We start from the raw sequence: 23789 nt of genomic DNA, 5'->3' as shown, positions 1-23789 counted from the left end.
CAGGTTGGACACTTGTCAGCTTGCCTCAAGTTTTGATGGGAAACGTAGGCATCCTGGTCTTGCACCTTGGCTCTCCGACTGCTGTCCAATGGACTTTTCAACTGTCACTTGTCCAACATTCCGCCAAGCTGCCTACATTCCCCATCAAAACTTGAGGGAAGCTGACAAGTGTCCAACCTGTGTCAGGCGTCACTTATAGTTTGGACCTCAGTATCCAATGACCAGCCTCTTCGGGGTTCTCTGTCCAGCTCCATGATGAGTTCAGGGTCAAAGGGGAACTGAACTTGCTTTCCTTCACTACTGCGGCCATTTCATGAGTTTGTCCTGAGCCATGAAACACTTGTTCCCTCTAAGGACAGAAGGAAAAGCAGTATTATGGGACCTTTTGCACACTTTGTTACCATTCAGTCACCCAGTTTGATCCCCGGTTGATCAAGGGCATGCAAAGTGCATTAAGCTGAGAAAATTTTCCGAACAGTAGAGGCCAGCATGCATGCTCAGTCCAATCTGTCAGGATTTGGGAGCTAGTGGGGCAGCAGAAAAAGGTACAGACTATTATGGGGAGGCTCTCAACAGCATTGCCTGACCCACAGTTTCCTATACTCTGTATCCGCACACTTAATCCAGAGGTTACCAGGGGAAAGTGCCAGGCACAGCCAACGGATATCATTGGCTCTGCAAATATTAGTCCAGGGTCCAGAACTACTACAGGGTCCAGCCCCCACCCCATGGATGGTCAAGATTTATAATAATGTTGGCATCATCAAACAGAAGGTGCTTTACAGCATGCACACCTGGGTGATACAAAGGCATCTTTAGGGAGGAGCAAAGAACCAATGCCGTTTATGAAAAATTCCCCAAATGCCATGATGTTTTATGAAACACACACAAGCAACTAATTGTGTCCTTTCATGAAGTGAAAAGAAAAAAAAAACCAGCTATCACTTCAGAAAATGATCCAGTCTGTGTCCCACCAGTTGGCCATCTGTAGACTTATTAGTACCTTTTCATGCTGAGTAATGCTGAAATGCAACCAAACGTATCAGAAATGTTTGTAGCCCCCCAGGAAAAGAAATAGTTGTCAAGCAATATATGAAGAAAAACTCTCCAACTTTCACCTCACCCTTCCCTGTCATAAAAGTTCTGAGAATATTTTAGTTCCCCAAGCTGAGTTGATCCTTTTTTTTTAATAAAAACATTTAGGACTTTATCAATTTACTGTAAAATTTACATAAACAGTTCACATGCCAGTGTCTATATAAACATTAAACTGTAATTAATTAAAACGCGTGTTTGATGGTGCGGACATTTTTAGAAAATCAGACAATGACAGAGGAAAGATTGCCAGTTTGCAACAATTTTGTTTTTACAGTTTTGCTGCCTAGAGTTACCTAGATGGATAAGCCAATGACAAAGAATTAATCGTGGTTTAATGGTAGAGCATCTGGTCTATACCACAAGGTTCCAGGTTCAACACCTGACATTACCAGTTAAAAGGATTACGGAGAAGGAGATGCTGAAGATATGAGACCCTGAAGAGACGCTGGCAGTCACAGTAGATGATACTACAGGGCTGGGAAAAGTCAAGAAGGGGAACAAACATGATTAAAGGCAGGGCTTTTTTTCACGGGAACGCAGCGGAACGGAGTTCCGGCACCTCTTGAAAATGGTCACATGGCTGGTGGCCCTGCCCCCTGATCTCCAGACAGAGGGGAGTTGAGATTGTCCTCCGCAACCTCTGGGCAATCTAAACTCCCCTCTGTCTGGAGATCAGGGGCGGGGCCACCAGCCATGTGACCATTTTCGCCGAGCACAATTTAAACTTTAAAAAAACACCCCTCTTGTTCCAGCTGACCCAAAGTGACATCATTGTGTGGTCCTGGTAGCACGCGCGCACTTTGCGCACACACATGTGATACCAAGGGCATTACCTCCCGCCAAGAGTTGCCCCCTGTGCTGGCAACCCACTGAGTTCCACCACCTCTTTTCCCAGAAAAAAAGCCCTGATGTAGGGTACCTCTGAACGACAGCGCAAGTACAGAGTGCAAAAAGTACAACTCTGTTTAGCAGATCCAGAGGAGTTAGCCGTGTTAGTCTGTAGTAGCAAAATCAAAAAGAGTCCAGTAGCACCTTTAAGACTAACCAATTTTATTGTAGCATAAGCTTTCAAGAATCAAGTTCTCTTCGTACCATGCATCTGACGAAGAGAACTTGATTCGAAAGCTTATGCTACAATAAAATTGGTTAGTCTTAAAGGTGCTACTGGACTCTTTTTGATTCTGTTTAGCAGGAGATACTTTCCAACTCATTGTGGCAGCATGTGGCACCCAGTTTGCTTTGGCATCCTTGGGGAGCGAGGTTAAGAAGGCAAAGAGAGTTTCTGACCTCCTGGGAGCTGACCAGAAGTAACAAGGAAGGGTTTGTGAGTCCATTCCTTCACAAGGTGTACCATGGAAGGAAATCTGGCAGGAGCATAAAGGATTCGTCCCTATGGTTTTCAGCACATACAGGGTTAGTTTCGAAGAGTTTACTTCATTTCTTCACAGCACAGAAGCACTGTTCTATCTATGGAAAGGCAATAGAAAGATAAAATATTTTTCTTTGGGAGCAGCATTTTGCATTTTTAAGCATATTTGCTTTCAGTATATTGCACCAAATCTCTTATCAACACCCTAAAGCTCTCCTTTCCTTCCAGAAGACAAATGGAGTCTCTTGCGGGAACAACAGAGCAAAACTAAGAGGCTGTGCTCGCCAACAGCAGGGACCTCTGAAAAACTTTATTTGGAGAATATCCCTTTGCAACTCTATTATGTTCCTAAGTTAAGACCTGAAAGCTCAAAATACTTGACAAGAATCTCAGCACAGACTGGCCTTGAAAACTATTTAGCTGTTTTGAGCAAGCATATTGAGAGAAAACTCCCACCCTTCTCAAATTCCAACTAGAGGCCGCAGGTTTAGACACAAGAGAGACAATATTCCCTACAACCTATGGTATTGCAACTGCAGAGAAGAGAAAAATCAAAGATTCCTTGCCCTGTTTCTGTTGCCCAATAAGACAGAGCACAAAAATCAAATTCCTCCCAGTTATTGAAGTGATGTGAGCATGGGGTTGCCAGGTCCCCTTACCATCCCGACAGGAGGTGGGAGACCTGGCACTTACCTATGGAAGTCTCCTCACTAGACATGGGCACGAACGGGAGGGGGGGACCCGAACACCCCGTTCGTCGTTCGTTGCCATCCACGAACAACGAACATGGATGAACATGGACTGTTCCCGGACATGTACGTTGTTTGTGGGGGCCAGAACCACCCCCACCCTCAAACCCCCCACTTAGCCCCCCTCCCCTCAAACTCACGTACCTAGGCCTTTAAAGATCCCTTTAAACTATCAGCTGGCAGGCGGCAGGGGGGGATAGTTTAAAGAACCCTGTCCTGGCAAAAACAGCAGTGTCTGCTGGCAGCTAATTTGAGGGGTTACCAACTGACCTTCCCAATGTCCAATACCCACCAAATTTGCAGGGGACATAGTCCTCACTGTCCTCTGAAGACCCCCCAAGTTTCAGAGAGATTGCACCCCAGGAAAGGCATGATCCATGGGTCTCCCTGTTGGCTGTCATTTTCTCTTCACAGTGGCAAAAACAGGATTCTCTGCTGGAAATACTTTGAAGGGTTAAAGCCAGAAGGAAAGGCAGAAGGAGTTCAGAGTTCAGTCCCTGCCTCTGGTTGCCAAGGGGATTGATTGCAGGTGCCAGACTGTCTGGCTTGACCAACGGCTGCCGAAGGCAACGAATGAGGCTTGCAACGACCACCAGTTCGTTTAGGATGGGGCATCACGAATAGCTTGTTCGCGAACAGCAGATTGGGCTGTTTGTGGTTTTTTTCTGTTCGTAATGCTGTTCGTGCCCATGTCTACTCCTCACGTGCATGCTCCCAGCCTGCACCATGCCATCACTTCTGGGGGAGCCGAATCCAGCCACTGTGGTGTGCAGGAGCGCTGCCAGGTGACATGAGGGACCTTGGAGCGGTCCTGCACTCCACAGCAGCCCATTCTGGTTGAATCAGGCCCCATTTGGCCTGACTTCAGCCTGATGCCAGCCCGATTTGAGCCCAAGTTGGAGTGCTGTGGCATGCTGGTGCACTGCCAGGCTGTACAAGGAAACTTGGAGAGCCCCTGCAGTCCACAGCGGCCCAATTCGGCTCAAATTGGGCCATTGCGGCACACGGGAATGCGCCATGGGGCCCATGGGGCCTGGGAGGCGTATTTCTTCCCCTGCACCGGCAAGGTAAGCAGGGGTGGGGTTGGCGGGTGGGAGTGAAGGAACCCCCGCACCCAGCGGGGGCATGGCAACCCTATGTGAGCATTACACAAACACACAAAATAGATTATTTTTCAGGCAACGATAGGATGCTCAGCCAGAAAAATGGCCACACAACATTAGTTCTGGCTAGAGCAGAAATAAATGAATAAAATTTAAAATAAAGAAGGAAGATTGGGATTAATCCCCCAACCAACCCCTCTCCCCTTAACTGAGCGATGCAATTCAAAATGGTACAAATTAAAAGATGGTGATAGCTAGGCCGTGGCAAGGAGGGAGAGGGGAGGAGGAAGAGGTGAAGCCAACAGGAGGAGATGGGGGGGCAGATTTATTTATTTCTCCTCCTTTGCAACTCATTTAAAGTCTCTCTCTCTTGCTATATAAACCCCTTAAATAAACACTCTATAGCTGTTCTAAAAACCAGGAACAAACTGAACAACATAAACTAGTGGGTATTATCTGTGCTGCTGAAACAGACTTTTCAACATATGCAAATCAAGGTTCCTCTGCAGGAACACAGATTTTGATAACAAAGACCAATTAAATAGCTTAAATGGCTGATCAAATATCTGAAGAAGTAACTTTGACCAGTCAGGAACCTCAGAATAAAGGTTTTAGCATTAGAAAACAAATTGTTAAAGGTCCCCAAGTGTGACCTCAGGTTGCAAATGAAAGCAACACGTGCATGTCAATTGTGAAGATCACATGGTCTTCTCTATGATTTACATACAAGCTTATGCATTTAGAGGATTTGTATGCCCCCTCTTCCGGACCGGTCTATGGCAGCTCACAGCTGAAGCAGTAACACAAAGGCAACCAAAACATTAAAAGCAAGTCCATTTGAAAAGTCAATAAAACAAGCCAAGCCAACAAAATGAATACATTAAAACGAGTCAATAAAAAGACGCCAACCCAATAAAAACAAAGCCACAGCACAAAAGCTGCATTCCATCCCCCCTGCACATGGCATCAAATTCTCCAGAAATTTTACCTCTCTAAAATGCCAACTCTTCCAGCAGCCGAGACAAGAGAAGATGCCGTCAGAAAAAGTCCCATGTTGGCCATGAGGAGACAGCTCTCACTGCTATCACATACGCTTCCGAAGAGACAGTTGCAACAAAGCTCTTCCTCCCAAGAGAGAAGAACCCATTCGTTGCCAGGACCTCTTTAGGCTTGTCTGGTCTACTGGAAGCTCCCCCTTTCTGCTCTTCTGCCTTCCAAAAGTTTATGGCAAAAGAACCCTCTTGCAGAGAGAACGAGGAAAGCTTCAGTCCAGCTATCTGCTTTTGCTCACTGGCAAAGAGAAGCTTGCTGCTGCCACCTGGAGTCTGCATGCAGTGGCCAGAAGGGTCAATTCTTTATGAAGTCATAGGATTAAGTGGTCATTCTCCAGGCACTTGTCTACCTCTACTGACAACCGATGTTCAGATGACTGAGCTGCAGTCCAGAGGTGTCCTATTTCTCTCTCTTTTTAAAGACTCAAAAAGAGGGGGGGGGACAATGCTGATGTTCACTGCCCCCTTCTTCCAACAGCCCTGTTGCCCACATTCTGTAGGGAAAAAACTGGAATCTTTCTTGCAAGAAGTCCTGTTCACCAGTGACAGTAGACAAAGGTACAATCTATGCACACTTTTCTTTATACATGCTTTGAGCAACTCTCCTGTTACATTCAGCACATGTACAGGCAGGGCTTTTTTTCAGCTGGAACGTGGTGGAATGGAGTTCCAGCACCTCTTGAAAATGGTCACATGGCCGGCGGCCCCACCCCCTGATCTCCAGACAGAGAAGAGTTGAGATTGCCTTCCGTGCCACTGGCATGGAGGGCAATCTAAACTCCCCTCTGTCACCATTTTCACCTAGGGTGATTTAAACTTCAAAAAACTCCCCCCCTTGTTCTTGCTGACCCAAAGTGATGTCATTGTACGGTCCTGAGTTCCACCATTGAGTTCCACCGCCTCTTTTCCCAGAAATAAAGCTCTGTGTACAGGTATTTGTGAGCTTGGTTCCTGGTTTCATTTGTAAAGGGGATGTGCACTGACTCTTTCTTACAATCAGATGTCTCACATGCATGTAGGATGTTTATGCGTTCACTGCAACATATGAACAGAGCTGGAAGATCATTAGAAGAGCAGGCCAGGACGTACAACTACTGCACCACTGTCTGTCTCTGCCGCAAAGGTAGATGTGACATCAAATGAGATGCAACTGGGCAAAAGAAAGGGTAAAAAAAATCTGCTTAAGCACCAATGTTCTCTCCTATGTGGGTAATAAAGACATCTAAACTAAATCAAATACTCCATAGGTAGTCACTGAACTAGGAGGGTTGCCAGAATCCACTTGCTCATTAAAGGCTGGGATAGTTGCTCATATAAATTATGTGTACTTCAGCTGCAAATCAGAAAGTGCTAGTGACTAGAGATAGACATGAACCAGAAAAACGAACCGTGCGGTTCATGGTTCATCACATTTCACGAACCACGAACTTTCACAAACCTGCTCCAGTTCACGAATCGGTTCATTTTCGTTTGTGAAAATGTGACTTCCGGGCCAGCAAACCACCACTTCCGGGCCAGCAGAAGGCCACTTCCGGGTCAGCAGAAGGTCTGCAGGAAGTCCATCCCCTGTTTCCTAGGAAACTGATTGATCGGCGCCAGGCTGTCTGCAGTGATGAACCAAAATAGGAACCAAATGAACTAGCCTAAAGTTCGTGGTGGTTCATCAGAAATGGGCTCTGACGAACCATACTTATGTTCTTAAGTATGATTGGATTACTTCCTCGTTCCTGATCCAGAGAGGCAGCAGAGTCCATCTCCACCTTCTGGGGTGACTACTGAGAGCTCTGTTCCTCTTGGGAAGTCACTGCTGGACAAGCCGTACCTCCTCCAAACCAGGAGCCATGTTACCCCAAGGGAGTCAGCGAGGGAGTGGGATTCTCTGAGCCCTGGTCATTGTGACTCTTTCACACTCCAAACCTTCTTGCGGAAGCCCAACTCAGAAAAATGTGAGTGCCTCAGCTTAGCCATTAGCAGTTTGCACGACGTTGATTTAAACAAAAAGCTTATGTCAAAACTCCCCAGAGCAGTGATTTACATTATGGCAGCACCAAAACACTCTGCTGAAATTGAGTCCACATGGCACGGGGCAGCAAAGGCCAAACGTGACTGGAACAGTGTGGTGTTGATATAGACCAGAAACGGAGTACAGAGAGAAAGAGAAGAATGCTGGAGCCAAGTAATTTTATGAAGGTCAAAGTGAAGGAAAGCCGATGAAGCCGAAAGAAACCATACATTCTGTTTTCCAGCCCACTACCTTAACCGTTCAAACATGTCATATTTGAAAACATCGAGCTGCATTCTCTTGTACAATCTTACGAGCGGCGACTAAATGGAACTTGCACGTCATCTCCAAGGCAGCACGCATGACTGAAAATCCCCTTCCTTCCAAAATATGTCCCTGATTTTGCTTTCAGCTATTTCACCTCTGCTCAAGGACAACCTTGGAACTACACGGACACTCTTGAGATCCAAACCAGACATGTCCCCAGCACGTGTGCTCTACCCTATACGTTTCCATTTGGCTGCTTACATAACGGGAGTGATACTGCCTTTTTCCTTCCCTCACTGAATGGCTGCAACATGCTGTCGAGTCGACTGTGTTTCGCTTTTTCAGGGTTCTGTACTGTATTTTTGGAGAAGTACAGACTTGTCCTGAATGCAAGTTGGCTGTCTTTTCCGTACTGTTCATTTGCCCCACTGCAAACATGTTGAGATAACTTAACAAAGCTTTCTCCATGTTCCACCATTTGCATTCTCAAGTACGGAAATAGACTTACTCCCAAGTTCGTATATTTGCCTTGCTTCCCCCTCCGTCTCATCTTTGCTTTTCATATCAAGTGAAAACGTTTTAAAGTTGTAATTAATAGCTACCTAATGATACCAGAGGACCTACGGGCAGGGGTGGGGTGTGGCTGGAACAGAGACAGAAAGCAAGCTTCCATTGGGAGAGGAAGAGGGAAAGCTAAGCTTCCACGGAATCGGGCAAAGACAGAAATGGTAGGCAAAGAAGCAGGACTGAACAAAGAGAGAAGGAAGATGGGGGAAAGCTTCCATGTGGCGGTGGGAGTTTTTGTTCTCTTGCCTATGCTGCAACGCCATCTTCAACCATCTTGCTGCTCCTCTCAGCATGCATAAGAAGAAGGGCTCCCTAAGCATGCCCCTCTAGCAGCAGTTCCCCAAAAAAACAAAAATGGCATTTCTGTAGGGACTCCGCTGCCCACCGCAGAGTCCCAACCCATGGGCTGAAGACCACCGTTCCACCCAGGCTCAGCAGTTCCTGCAACTTCCCTGCCCGAGAAACATGCATGCATCCACGAATTGGGCGGAAGGTGATTTGAAAGTTCGATTTTGAGCATGACAGTGTTGTGGGAGAATGGGACGCACTTTTGTTCCATCCATTGGAAGCTATTCTTAGTGAACATCAGTGCCTTTCTTTAAACACTTGTTAAAATGGATTTTACCTTCCCTCCCTGCATGACTTCAAAAGCTTTTACAAATTTTTGGGCCGTTTCAAAACCAATTATGTCTGCAAAATTCATTGAGCAATGTGTTCTTTCCAAAAAAAGACCCACTTCAAAATGTTTTTACATGCTCGTTAAAGCTTCCCCCCCCCCCCGCAGGTGTTCAAGGTTAACCTTCCACAGAGGCTGCTATAGAAAAGCAAACTCTAGCCCGTTGGATCAAAGACCATTCTCCTTCTTCTTCTTTGTCTGTTTGAATTTTCTAAAAGCTCTGTGCAGCTCAAAAGAGATAAATCACTGTGCTGAACAAGTCTTTATTTAAAACACTAGGAAGATAAAACACACACAGCTCCAAAAGACCACGCCTGATGCAGGAAGGGTACAGCCAGGGCTTTTTTTCAGCCGGAACGCAGTGGAATAGTTCCGGCACCACTTGAAAATGGTCACATGGCCAGTGGCCCCGCCCCCTGATCTCCAGACAGAGGGGAGTTTAGATTGCCCTCCACACTGCTGGAGCGGCGCAGAGGGCAATCTAAGCTCCCCTCTGTCTGGAGATCAGGGGGCACGGCCACTGGCCATGTGACCATTTTCGCCAAGGGCGATTTAAACTTTTAAAAACTCCCCCCTTGTTCCAGCTGACCCAAAGTGACGTCATTGTGCAGTCCTGAGTTCCACCACTGAGTTCCACCATCTCTTTTCCCAGAAAAAAAGTCCTGAGTACATCTCACCACCTGAATGGGGGAAGCGGGTATCTGAAGGGCAGTGGGCAGTGCCTACACCAACCAATATTAACCACCTACAGGGACGAGAATAAAGGCTAACAGAAAGCATTGGCACATGCAGAAGATGAATGGCTACCAACAATCCACCCCACCTCAAAACTTTCTTGGTGTGCTTTCCTTCCTGCCCAGTATCCAAACTGACCTGCCCTACCAAGATTCACAATGCAAATGCAATCTAAAGAAGAGAGAGCAGAAATCAATCTAGTCGACAATTTTTTAAAAAACAATATAATAATAATAACAACAATAACATTCGATTTCTATACCTCCCTTCTGGACCACTTAACACCCACTCAGAGCGCTTTACAACATTCACCCTGTGAGGTGGGTGGGGCTGAAAGAGCTCTGAGAGAGCTGTGACTGAACCACGGTCACCCAGCTGGTTTCATGTGTAAGAGTGGGGAATCAAACCCGGCTCTCCAGATTAGAGTCCTGCCGTTCTTAATCGCTGCACCAAATAGTATGAGACACAACTGGGAATTTATACCAAAAAGAAGTACAGTCATTTTTTACCATCTGAAACACCCACTAATCCAAATGGCTTCAAAGCACTTGCCGCAGCCGGCACAGCTTTTATTGTATATTATACAGGTATGGGAAATGCATTATTTGACTTATTTACTTCATTTATACCCCATATTTCTCCTCAGTGGGGACTCAAAGCAGCCTACATTGCTCTCCTCTCTATTTTATCCTCACAACAACCCTGTGAGGTAGGTTAGGCTGTGTTTATTGGCCCAAAGTCACCCAGTGAGCTACCACGGCACAATGGGGATTCAAACCAGGGTCTCCAAGAACCTAGTCTGACAACTACTACACCACACCAATACAGGTATTAAAAGCTTTCATGGGCTTGTCCCACTTATCAGATGTGCGGAGGGTCATCCTCAACGGACAGATCACAACCAATCTATCTTCAAGGTGAGGAATGTCATTACAGAATGAGGCCTGAAAGTCCAACAGTTTAGGAAATGTGAATTATCACATTGCAACGAAGGTACAAATAATTACAGGATATGAGAGCCAATACTGACCGCTCCCCCAAAGCCCTGCTAAATCACATCAGTGGTCCACCATCCAGCCCCTTGTCTCACAAAGTGGCGAAGTCTTGCCCTGGAGGGCTAGGAATAGGGCCCAGAGGCCAAGGCCTTTCCCTGATGTAGCTTCCTAGCACTGGGATGCAAAGAGATACCGAACATTTATTTGTTTGTTTGTTTAATCTATGCCATTTATAGTCTGCCATTCTCACTGAGACTCAAGCAGGATTACATAATGTGAGATCAGTACAGTCAATATCAAGGACATTTCCATAAACAATGCCCTAGGGTAAATAAATGCACTTTTATAAAGACAGAGCATTGGCAAGAATCTGATACAGAGTTAAAGAAATGCTGAAACGGAGCATAAGCAATTCTAGGACTGACATTAGACTACATAGACCTACCCAGTAGGGTCATATTTAAAGCAATAGGTAGCACATACTTAAAGCAACTGATAGGACATAAGGCAACTTAGTGGTGAAATCTATGGTCCATAACTCGTCAGTGAAGCATCTCTTTGAGACTACCTCTCTACAGTACAGCCCTCCTGTCTGGGTAAAAAGCCCTTTTGAATAATTCAGTTTTGCATCATTTGCAGAAGACCAGGAGATGGTGGGGGCTCTCCTGACCTCCTCAGGCAGGCCGTTCCACAGGGGAGGGGTCACCACAGAGAATGCCCATGTGCAGGGTGGCACCTGCAGGAGACCAGGAGCAGCGCCAGGGTTTCCGGCGCCTGCAGCAAGCCGGCTGGGCACATGCGTGCACGCACATGCACACACCAGCCTGCGTGATGACATCACATGTGACCTCATCATGGGTGTGCGCATGAGCCAGCCTAATTGCTGCAGCAGGCGGCTGGGATGGCACATAGGTGGCCTCCCAGCTCTCCTGCTCAGTTGCCCTGCGCCGCCCCAAACGCCTGCCCACAGCTGCTGCGCCCAGCTGGGGGGGGGGTGTGGTGGCAGCGGCGGCAGCGCAAGGCGGGAGGGCTGGGAAGCTGCAGCTCCGTGGCGCACGCTCCTGCCCCCAGCACCTCCTCCAGCACCCCCTCCGGCGCCCCGCACCCTGACGCAACTGCCTACCTGGCCTCAATGGGCATGCCGGCCCTGCAGGAGACCCTGTTCAGATGAGCAAAGCTGCCGTGGAGGAACAGAGGGAGAGGCGGTCCTGTAGGCATGCCAGACCACAGCCGTGAAGAGCCTTGCATGTGAGGGCCAGTACCTTGAACTGAACATGGAAACTGGCATGTAGCCGTTGGAGTGACTACAGGATGGGACAGAATAGCCTGCTGGATCAGACCCATCTAGTCCAGCATCCCACACAGCAGCCAACCATAATGACATACTTTATAAACCACTCGGAGTGGGCGTTAAGTTGTCCCGAAAGGCGATATACAAATCGAATGTCGTTGTTGTTGTTGTTAAGGCCGAAAAACAGAGCATAGAGGTCAAGTCTACTCCTGATGTCACCTCCTAGCGTTGGGTTCCGGAGGCTTACTGCACCTGGACACAGAGGCTCCCATTAATCATCTCAAGTCTATCAATGGACCTGTCTTCCAAGAATCTATCAGATGGTTGTCATGACCCAGGGCAGATCCAAACAGGACAATGCAAGCACTCCAGAAACCAGGGCACACACAGTGGAGAATATTTAAATATGAAGCCAGCCACAGCAAATGGTTAAGATTTTTTTTAAAAAGATACAGGCCGTTTTCACACTGCTTACCAGCCACGGAACATCACGCCAAGCTCCCGGAACGACAGCATCTTCTTGGTGCGATTTCGTGCGAGAACAGCCGTTCTCGCACGAAATCACTCCAGGAAGATGCTGTCTTTCCGGGAGCTTGGCACGATTTTCCGTGGCCGGTAAGCACTGTGAACACACACACGCCATCCCTTCATTGCATTTAGTGCTGCTCCATTAATACTCATCAGCAATTTTTCCCCTGCCAGCTGTAAGAACAAGCCAGAGATTAAGCAAGATGATCCCGTTTGACTAAGAATTCAATGCACTACCAGAGAGGGTAATCCAACCTGACAGGCCTTATCGTCTTGCATAATCCCTGCTCTCTTGCTGTTCAAGCGGCAAGAGCCAGGACCAAGTCTGTTAAAGCAGCAACGACAGACAGAAAAGTGGCTTGAAGTCCCAGACAGAGTTACCCTCTTTCCATTAAAATCAATGGGCTTGGAAGGTTATAGTTTTGGTTACAACGGCCTGATAAAACTGCAGTGTTAAAAACACACTATGCTGGAATAAGACCCAATGAATTCAACTGCACGGTTAAGCGTACACTGAAATTCTGTGTTTCCCCTATTCCATACAATTGGCCCCTTCTTAGCATCACACACAGGGTAGAGGGACAGAGAGCCAGTTTGGTGTAGTGGTTAAGAGCGGCAGCACTCTAATCTGGAGTCCTGCTTTGGGTTTGATTCCCCACTCCTCCACTTCAAGCCAGCTGGGGGACCTTGGGTCAGTCACAGCTCTCTCAGAGCTCTCTCAGCCCCACCCACCTCACAGGTTTGATTGTTGTGGGGATAATAACAACACCCTTTGTAAACTGCTCTGAGTGGGTGTTAAGTTGTCCTGATGGGTGTTATATAAATTGAATGTTGTTATTATTATCATCTTATCCCACATCTGTGCAGCAAGATCTTCATTATAACTTGACAGAGTAATGAGATTGTATCCTCTTTATAATATTTTTTATTATTTTATTGCCTCATTTATACCCTGCCTTTCTTCCCAATGGGAATCCAAAGAGGCTTACGCTGTTCTCCTCCCTTTCATTTTATCCTCACTGGATATTGGACCTTAAAAGTCACCCACCGCCAGCTCCAAACTCATTTGGTGCTGACCTATAAAGCCCTATGCAGGCTGGGTCCAGCATACCTTCGGGACCGCCTCTCCCCATATGTTCCCCGGAGGTCGCTTCAGTCAGTTAATAAGCACTTGCTGATGGTCCCTGGCCCCAGGGAGGTCTGTCTGGCCTCTACCAGAGCCAGGGCCTTTTCGGTCCTGGCTCCGACCTGGTGGAACTCTGTCTGAGGAAACTAGGGCCTGGTGGGATTTGTTATCTTTCCGCCGGGCCTGCAAGATGGAGATGTTCCACCAGGCATTTGGTGGGGGCTAAGCTGTCCTCTTACCAGCCATACCACCGAAGACCATCCTCCACCCATGCAGGAGCCCTGCATCTAAAATGCTGAATTTTTAATATTTATACCCGCCATTTGAGAAATTTTACTGCATATGGAAAAATGTTTTAAATGTGTATTTATAATGTTTTTTATTTTATTAAACTATATGTTATCAATTGTATGGTGTTACACCACCCTGAGCCCGTCTGACGGGGAGGGCGGTCTAGAAATGTAATAAATAAATAAATTCTTTTACATAGGGAAACAGTGATGGCGGCAATCCCACAGAGCTGATGGCTATTGCAATTGACTCAAGTGCATTTATTGCTAAACTGTAGTCAGTATAGATGTAGGCAGGGCTTTTTTTCAGCTGGAACACAGTGGAACGGAGTTCCGGAAACTCTTGAAAATGGACACATGACTGGTGGCCCCGCCCCCTGATCTCCAGACAGAGGGGAGTTTAGATTGCCCTCTGTGCTGCTGGAGCAGCGTGGAGGGCAATCTAAACTCCCCTCTGTCTGGAGATCAGGGGGCGGGGCCACCAGCCATGTGACCATTTTCTCCAAGGGCAACCCCCTGAGTTCCACCACCTCTTTTCCCAGAACAAAGCCCTGGATGTAGGACATTCAAACAGCATTCGAAAATAAGGTTATTTAAGGAACACTTGATAAGTAAGTTTAAAAAAAGATATTACAATCTTTAAAAAAAAAAGTTCACCCTACGTCCCAAATTCTTAAGACTATGGAGGACTATAAAAAGGGTTCCCTGGAGACAAAAAGGCTGAATATCACAGCAGTAGATAAATATTTTATTTAAACCACTCTAAAACATTGTGAATAACCTCCTTTGCTATTCTTTGAGGCAAGGCAAACCCTACAGCAGATCCCCTTATTTTCAGCATACGTACACGAGTTCTGAATTTCCATGACGTCAAACAGAAAAGAGCCTTTAACAGCTAGAATCTCAGGTGCCAAATTCAGGAAGCGAATACTGCCTGGCCCCTTCAGTAGCCTGCAATCCGATGACCAACATTTGCAGAAGATCTGCATAGGCTAATTTGCATTCGTAGAACTATGGTATTCCCCATTGTCATTATTATGGATGTGAAAGTTGGGTGGTGAAGAAAGCTAACAGAAAGAAAATGAATTGATTTAAAATGTGGTGCTGGAGGAGAGTTTTGCAGATACCATGGACGTCCAAAAAGACAAATAAGTGGGTATTAGATTAAATCAAGCCTGAATTCTCCCTAGAAGCTAAAATGACAAAACTGAGGCTATCATACCTTGGTCGCATCATGAGAAGACAAGATTCTCTGTAAAGACAATAATACTAGGAAAAGTGGAAGGCAGCAGGAAAAGAGGAAGACCCAAAAAGAGATTGCTTGACTCACTAAAAGAAGCCACGTCCTCCAGTTTGCAGGATCTGAGCAAGACTGTTACTGATAGAACATTTTGGAGGTCTCTCATTCACAGGATCGCCATAGGTTGGAGGCGACTTGATGGCACATAACGCACACATACAATATTCAGCTCTTTGAGGGATGGGCTGTCATTTAAAAGCTCATGAAAAATGCTTTTTCAGACAAAAATACCCCTTTCAGCTGGACAGAAGCAAAGCCTGGACATATTAAAGGACAGACCCTCCCACCCCCCAGGGAAGATTCCAATATGCCCCATTATGCATCTCAGACACACTCTCTCAAGTTCACAAAATGGCAAAGGCCTATAAGCCCCCAGTTTTGAAGCCTGAAAACCAATGGAGACCTTGCCATATTAGGTACTTTAGTTGTTCACTTCCCCACTCAAGCCAAGACAACAACTAAGCATAGTTGACAGTTGAGCTGGCTAAAGGAAGGACTCTGTCAAAGCCTCTTTCACAATGCTGAGGAAGACAGGGTTAAAGAGCCCCTTTTCCCCTTGTTTCTGCTTATATGGGAGTTAAACCGGTGGGGAGAGCTAATGCTGCTACCTCTGGAGCATTTCAAACTCTGTGTGTGTGTGTGTAAAGTGCCGTCAGCTCGCAGCTGGCTTATGATGAATCCCTAACGGGGTTTTCAAGGCAAGAGACAAACAGAAGTGGCTTGCCAGCAACTGCCTCTGTGTAATGCCCCTGGACTTACTTGACAGTCTCCCATCCAAGTGCTACCCAGGGCTGACCCTGCTTAGCTTCCAAGATATGACAACATCAGGCTAGCCTGGGCCATCCAGGTCAGGGGATTTTAAAGTAGGGCCAGTGTTTAAAAAACTACTTCTGACTAGCTTTGAGTGCTACCACTGCTGATCTCTCCCAACAAAGAGGCCGACTGCCCGCATGTCACACCACCCAGATCCAAATAGACGTCACATGACAGGCAGCGAGAGGATTCAACTTGCTACACTGGCCACAAGAATCACCAGAATGTTGTCTGCCTAGCCCCCTCCCCTTCTAGGACCCCTAAATGTTTTGGCCCTAGGTAGAGGGAAAAAAGCAACTTATAAGTTTATCATATTCCCTGCCCAAGCCACGATCAGATCCATCACTCATCAAGCATGCCTGGCCTACGTTTGCAAAATCAAGTGTGTGCCCCCCTCCTGCATTGTGCCAATCTCGTATTTCCTTTATTGGTGATTTTTTTTCATTGCTCAGAGGGAGAGCTAAGCTTTTTATAGCATGCAACGCACGGCAGCAAATAAACCACAAGAATTCACAGATATGATTAAACTTGGGGCAGCAAGGGAGGCACAACTTGCAACAGATCATCAGACTTTTAAAAATAAGCAGACAGATTTGCTGAACAATGAACATACCTCCGTCAGTTCACTGGCCAAGACTCCGGACAAAGCCTTGTCAACCTGTTCAAAACAAAGAGTTACTTCAATTAGTGAAATATTACCAACCGACAGGGCAAATTCCAAAAATGCCTTATTACAACTGCAGTCATTCCATCGCGTGCACATTTAACTCCTTCACAGACTTCAGTGTAATTCAGAAGTCTCCAAACCTTGCACAAAGAGTAAGGATGTTGCACAAGAATTAAAATCATGCAAGGCTTGTCAGAGAGTTTTATAGCCAGAAGACTCCCCACAAGTAACCCCCTTTGCAACTCACATACCCACACCCAGCCAGCGTGGTGTGGTGGTTAGAGTGTTGAAGTAGGTTCTGGGAGGTTCTGGTAAAGCCTAAGAGTCGAACCACACGATACAAATTACACGAGACAGAGCGAGTGTCAGGAGTCCTGTCTTACCCCAAATGCCCGTGTCCAGCACTCTATCGATGAACACGTGTCCTGGTCCAGGCACGCATTCAAAATTTTCGGCTCCAGTGTAGCCGTGACGGCGCGTGTACGCAGTCACAATCAGTAAGTCGGCAATGCAGAGCGTCGTTATTTCCTATATATTCTGCTTCCTATCTGTGCAAAGTGGAGATGCATGATGGGATATCTTGGAGGTACGCGGAGAAAACCTGTGCCACCATGAACACGGGTTCGATGGAGGTCCTGCAATCCTGGCGCGTGTAGTTGAAAACAACGTTAGAACACAGGTAAGTAAGTTTTCGTGTCATTCACGTGTACTTCGTATCGTGTGGTTTGGCTCTAAGTCAGTGTTGTCAAGACATTGTCACACAGCCTGCACTAAGAAACAGTTGGCATATTCAACAGGTTCAAGCATCAAGGCTTTAGCTGGATTCTAACTCTAAAAGATGCAGAGAGAGAGAGAGAGAGAATGCCAAATGCTCTTACATGAAGGAAATGACTCCCTCCATAGAAACTGATGTATTGGGGAAACATTTCAGCGAAGCATGGCATATAGCTTCATGTAAAGGGAGCCTGCCTCCTGCCCCAGAGTTGAGGATTCAAACGTCTGTTCTCCATCTGTGCAGTACACAATGAAAGCTTTTCCATTTCAGGCAAAGGGCCAAAATCCATATTATCAGGAAACCTGTGATTGGATCTGCTAATATTTTTGTTTTTATTTCCACGTAGCCTTGGGGGGGGGGTCCAAATTTGACTGGAGCAGTGGAGCAGAGATAGGCTATCCCCCCCTCCCTAGCCCCTAGAACTTGCCACCCAACCCTCTACCATCCCAAGCTGTTATTACCCCATAGTGGGTGTGTTATTCCAACTTATGGAAGTTATTCCAACTTATGGAGACCCTATGAATTAACAACTTCCCAAACATTCTATCATTAACAGCCTTGCTAAGATCTTGCAAACTGGAGGCTGCGGATTCCTTAACTGAGTCAAGCCATCTAATTTTGGGTCTTCCCAGATACATATTTATTTTACTTATTTATGTAGTCTCCAGTGATCCCTTTCTCAAAACAATGTTCAAGGTGATTTACAAGAAAATACACAAGATAGAAATAAATATATACACACCAAACAACCCAAAAATACAGAGGGTAGCTAATCTATCAAGCACATTTTAATGCTACCCTCCTGCAAAGTGGCTCAGGACAGCATACATCTTATCCCCTTTTTATCTTTACAACAACCCTGTCTGGCTAGGTGAGGAGAAAAACAGACAGACAGAAAGATAGAGGCTGGCCTGCCATCACCTAAGCGAGCTTCCTGGCTGGGTGGGAATTTGAGCCTCAGGGCCAAACTACAAGTGACGAATGACACTTGAACGGCAAGTGTATTCTTCCTTGTTCACTTGCCCTCCACTTGCTCTCCGCTCAATGCACTTGCCGCTCAAGTGTCATTCGTCACTTGTAGCTTGGCCCTAAGACTGTCCAACATTAACCACTATAAACAACTGACTCAAAACCTACGTGATCATTAAGGGAAAGCTCTTCTGAATAAACCTTTCACAGCCCTTCCCTAAAAGCAACCAAAGCCGATACGCTCTGGACCTCCACCCACAGCCTGTTCCACGAAGCAGGTGCATAGAGAAAGGACCACATATACGGGAAGTTATGATCTTGCATGAAGGATCCTAAGACATGAAGGCTTTTAAGAATCCAATCCAGCTCCTTTGATCAAACTAGAAACAGGCAGGCAAGACAAACCCTGCAGAACAGTAGTAATATGAATATGGGAAAGGGAGATTCCGGGGGGGGGGGAATGGCATGAAGAGAAACCCCTCTCCCCCCATGCCAGAGCTCCCTCGGTAGATGTCTTGTGACAAAGACAGACTCTAAAAAGCATCGTTCGAACTAACTTCTCCTCACAGACACGGCAGTTCCTTCCCTCAAGCCATAAAAAGGAGAGGGAAGCCTCCCAGCTTGACAGCTTCCAAGGTCATAGCCGGGTCTGTTTGCATTCTGTGGTGTTTTGTGTGTGGTGTGTGTAATGTAAATTCTGCGCCAAGGAAAGCTGAATTCTGAAGTCTGTATAAAATGAACCAAACTGCGCCAATTGGCATAGTTTCCCTCTCTTTTGCAATACAGGTGGTGATTTTGCTGGTTGTACAGAGGAAGAAGGAGCTATCCAAAAGACTAAACAAATATACCCAAACGACCGATCAGGAAGGGAGGAAGACCAGGCACCTGGCTGAACTCTTAATTGTTATAAGGAGAGAATGGGGCAGCTCGACCAAGGGGTCACTCCGTTCTGAGACCGTAATAGCCACCGTCCTACTCTGACGGCTTAATGCTAATAGAGGCTTGGATCCTGGACATGGTTCTACTTGCTCTTCCTTGGTTGTGCATGCAGATTTCCTGTTGTCTACTGCGCCCAAGAGCCCAGTGGATTTTGGACCCCCTATTTTTTCCATACGCACAAGAGACTCCAAAGTGGAAGCAGCACCTCTCGTGGGAGAGAGAGAGCACAAAAAATAGACCTCAGAAATTACCTGAGTGACAAATAGCGTCGATGCAAGCGTGTCTGCTTCCACAAGAGCAGTATGCCAACAGAACACCACAGCCATGGGATGCTTTGAACGGGCAATGCAAGATCCAAGTCTTTACATCCAGGGATAATCAAAGCCCTCTAGAATCTGATTCCTCAGTGGAAGTCTCTCGGTGCCAATGTTATCATAAGCGTGCCACACACAAAAAACCAGAAGTATCCTCCATCCTGTGTGTATATTTCATCCAGCGACATTTCAGACAAGTGAAATGTGACTCGAGCTTGCAGGTAGCGGTGAAGATAGGGTCTGTCATTTAGTGTTTAGCCCATATCTCACAGCCTTGGGAGATCTACCTCAGTGAATACCTACCGGCCTCCTTTGCAGAAACTGTAGAGAAGTCAGCAATGGCTTTATCCTTCAGCCGAGGTTTAAAGACAGGGAACTGATGGGATATACATTCCAATAAATTTTTCTTCCCCCAAAACTTCCCGAGTGGCCTTATGTGGAGTCAGGGTTCTAATGGACCAAATACCACCTTTACCTTGGCATAAGCAAGCATAAATCTAACACGGCACAGGCAGCTAGAGCTGGACACACTTTGCCAAAGACAGTTTCTGCCCTCAGATGGAAATATCCTAAACAGAGGAGAGAACGTCTCAGGGAAATGCGCGGCTGACCAGTTCAGAGGGCGGTTCTTCAGCCAAATTAATTCTTCCTCCGGGCTGTCTTACTCTGATGCTATGGAAAGTGAGAGGGGCATCTTCTGGGTCCATAAGCAAGAGAACAAACCCAGTGATGCTTTCCACAGGAAGAGAATCAACTGTCTTTAACACAGAAGAGCATTCTTTGATTCCAATGTTAGAAACTGCCTTTTCTGGTTTTGTTTCCCAAGCATTTCTTTCATTTCCAGCATGAAAGAAATTATGTTTACTGCTTTGACAGCCTGATTTAGGCTGGTAGCAGTGGTAAACCCAGGGCTTTTTTTCAGCTGGAACATGGTGGAACGGAGTTCCGGCACCTCTTGCAAATGGTCACATGGCCGGTGGCCCTGCCCCCTGATCTCCAGACATAGGGGAGTTTAGATTGCTCTGGGCAATCTAAACTCCCCTCCGTCTGGAGATCAGGGGGCAGGGCCACCAGCCATGTGACCATTTTCGCTGAGGGCAATTTAAACTTTAAAAAACTCCTCCCTTGTTCCAGCTGACCCAAAGTGATGTCATTGTGCAGTCTCAGAAGTGTGTGCGCACTTTGCGCATGCGCACGTGGTACCAGGAGCACCGCCTCCCACAGGGAGTTGCCCCCTGTGCTGGCAACCCACTGAGTTCCTCTGTCTCTTTTCCCAGAAAAAAAGCCCTGGGTAAACCAGTCAGTGGTAGACTAGCCAGAAGGCCTCTGCAGTGCTAGAAGACCCACAGAATCCGCTTGACTGACAGCTTGGCTGCAGCAACAACGGCAACCAATATAATCTCACCTATGTCCATTGCCCTGGCCCAGGTCAGTAAAACCCGCAGCATGCATGGCTAGTGCTACGGAGGCCGCTTGGCTCAGCTTGCTCCAAAGTGGTTTTAACTTCTCTGCCTGCTTCCTGATGCTAGTGCTTGTCCGCCCCAATGCCTTTCAAAAAATGCTTGCACAGATGGATCCATTTTCTTCCTCTGGACAACCACAGAATTATAAGAAGCTGGTAGGGCCAATCCAGGGCAACCTGATCACTGTTCCCAATGTTAGATTTCTTTTTCTCTCTTCTGGGAAACCTCAAACCCTGCTTTAAAAAAGTGGCTGCAAGAGAAGCCACCTGCTTTTAAAAAAATGCATTGTTCCATTTTTTAAGCAGGAAAAAACGGCAGAGTCTTTAAAAAATATCTTTCTCGTCAGATAGATTGAGTTTAAAAATTGCTCAATCAACTGACCTGATATTAAATGTAAAGGTTGCTCTCCCCAATATCCCCTAAATAGTCGGGAAGTGGTGGTGGACTGAGCGCTTCAGATACGGTTCATAAACGGATGTAAACGGAGTCAGGGCATTAATGGATAACACCAGGTTAAAATGACCATGTGAAAGGACCCTTAGTGGCAGAGTATCTGTTTTGCATAAATAGTAAAGAGTCCAGTAGCACCTTTAAGACTAACCAACTTTATTGGAGCATATGCGTGCGAGAACCACATCTCTCTTAGGGCCAAGCTACACATGACGAATGACACTTGAACGGCAAGTGGATTGAGTGGAGGGCAAGTGAACAGGGAGAAATACACTAGCTGTTCAAGTGTCATTCGTCATGTGTAGCTTGGCCCTCAGTCAGATGCTACTACAGACTAATACGGCTAACTCTTCTGGATCTATTTTGCATAAAGAAAGTCTCAAGTTCAACCCCCTCATATCACCAGATAAAACATTTGGTTATAGGTGATGCGAAAGACCTCTTCTTTAGACTCTGGAGAGGCTCTTCCAGTCAGAGTAGAGAATATTGATCTTGCTAGAAAAAGTCTGAGGGCCAAGCTACAAGTGACGAAGGACACTTGAACAGCAAGTGTATTTCTCCCTGTTCACTTGCCCTCCACTCAATCCACTTGCCATTCAAGTGTCATTCGTCATGTGTAGCTTGGCCCTCTGTCAATACAAAACAGCTTCATGTGTTCCAAGGGTAACTTGTGAGGAAAAAAGAGTAGGGGGTTTCTGGGTCCTGCTGGAAATGGAGCATCTTTACCCACTATTCTGGAGTGAAGATTTCCTTCTCTCATCTTCCTCAATTATTCTCTTCTTTATTTACTTACTTTAGCCTACTTTTCTCCTCAGGAAGACCAGCTGTCTTCTAAACAGCCATGAGGTAAATTATTACAATGCCGCCTGTTTTCTAGCACAGGGTGGATAAACTCCAAGATATTAATTTGCTTTAACCTTCCAAGAGAACTTATAGTGAGGAAATCTGAGGATTTGTTTTGATTTCAGACGACAACCGTGATTTAAAACTTAAATATTAAACCTTCCAAGATTAATCCCTGGGGACTTTCAGGACAAAATCCCAATTAAGTGGACAGCCATAGAACAACAGGCAGATTACAGTCATATGTGGTGGTCATGCCCCACAGCCCAAGTTTATTGGAAAACAGCACAAAATACTATTTTTGAGGTATGGGGTTGATCCTTCATTTGAAACTTGAAATTTATCATTTAAATTGTGTTGATATCATAACTACTGGTTCCAGGGAGGTACTGCTATATGCTCCAACCTCTGCAAGGATAGGTATTTGCACGTTATTGGAAACAACCAACATTGTCTGGAAAATTAGAATGGTTTTTTATCAATACTCAAACTAACATCAATCCAAAATCCTAAGTCTATTTTAGATGACAAAAATTGGCAACACTTGGCTGCATTTAAAAAAAAAAATCCTTACACTCTGCAAAATGAATAGGTAAGAAAGGGACAGCTGTAACTGTGTCCATTCTCTTCCTTCACTTGTTTTGTTAATTGTCAACCTGACATGCTGTTTGCTCTGAATACTTTTTTCTGATTGCATATTGTTACTTTTTAATAAACAAATTAAAAACAGGCAATAGTATTTTGATACAATATCTCAAGGATTTCCAGGAGTTAATTGCCAGGAGAGAAAAGATCGTCTTTAAATTGAGACAGGAAGTGGCTAGGAGTAACAAGACAGAATAGCGACCCTGCTCTAATTCCTACCGCAGGTCTTCAGCTCATAATAAAAGCAACTTCATTGATAATAATCAACTTCATTGATAATAATAATAACAACAACATTCAATTTATAAACTGCTCTTCTGGACAACTTAATGCCCACTCAGAGCGGTTTACAAAGTGTGTTATTATTATCATCACGACAATCACCCTGTGAGGTGGGTGGGGCTGAGAGAGCTCTGAAAGAGCTGTGACTGACCCACGGTCACCCAGATGGCTTCAAGCAGAGGAGTGGAGAATGAAACCCAGTTCTCTAGATTAGTGAGACAGGACTTAAGGCTTGGTTTATGGAGGGGAGGAAGAGCCTAAGGCACAGTTTCAAGTGACACAAGTGTCAATGACCCAACCAATGGTTTCCAACAACAGCTGTTCAGATGTTCTGATAGCCAGATGACTCTGCCCAAACACGTCACAATCAGTCTTACAAACCGCCAGGAGCCCAAACCAATGATGAATCGAATTCCTATACAGTGTGACCAGACATTAGTCTGGAACACAATCCTTGAAAATGCCATTTCGAGAGCTGCCT

The 23789-nt window shown here is 46.0% G+C and overlaps 1 protein-coding gene across 1 annotated transcript in view; it reads right to left on the bottom strand.

The window, feature by feature from the left end:
- TNS3 (tensin 3) overlaps positions 1–23789 on the bottom strand; it is a 361185-nt gene that overhangs the window by 229122 nt on the left and 108274 nt on the right. The window contains exon 2 of the mRNA XM_054991056.1: positions 16575–16619. Coding sequence (XP_054847031.1) covers positions 16575–16619 — 45 coding nt within the window. The remainder of the gene's footprint in view (positions 1–16574; positions 16620–23789) is intronic.

The sequence above is a fragment of the Eublepharis macularius genome, chromosome 11 (assembly GCF_028583425.1).
Source record: "Eublepharis macularius isolate TG4126 chromosome 11, MPM_Emac_v1.0, whole genome shotgun sequence".
In the NCBI taxonomy this organism is placed as follows: domain Eukaryota; kingdom Metazoa; phylum Chordata; class Lepidosauria; order Squamata; family Eublepharidae; genus Eublepharis; species Eublepharis macularius.
This window is presented reverse-complemented; position numbering and strand designations above follow the sequence as displayed.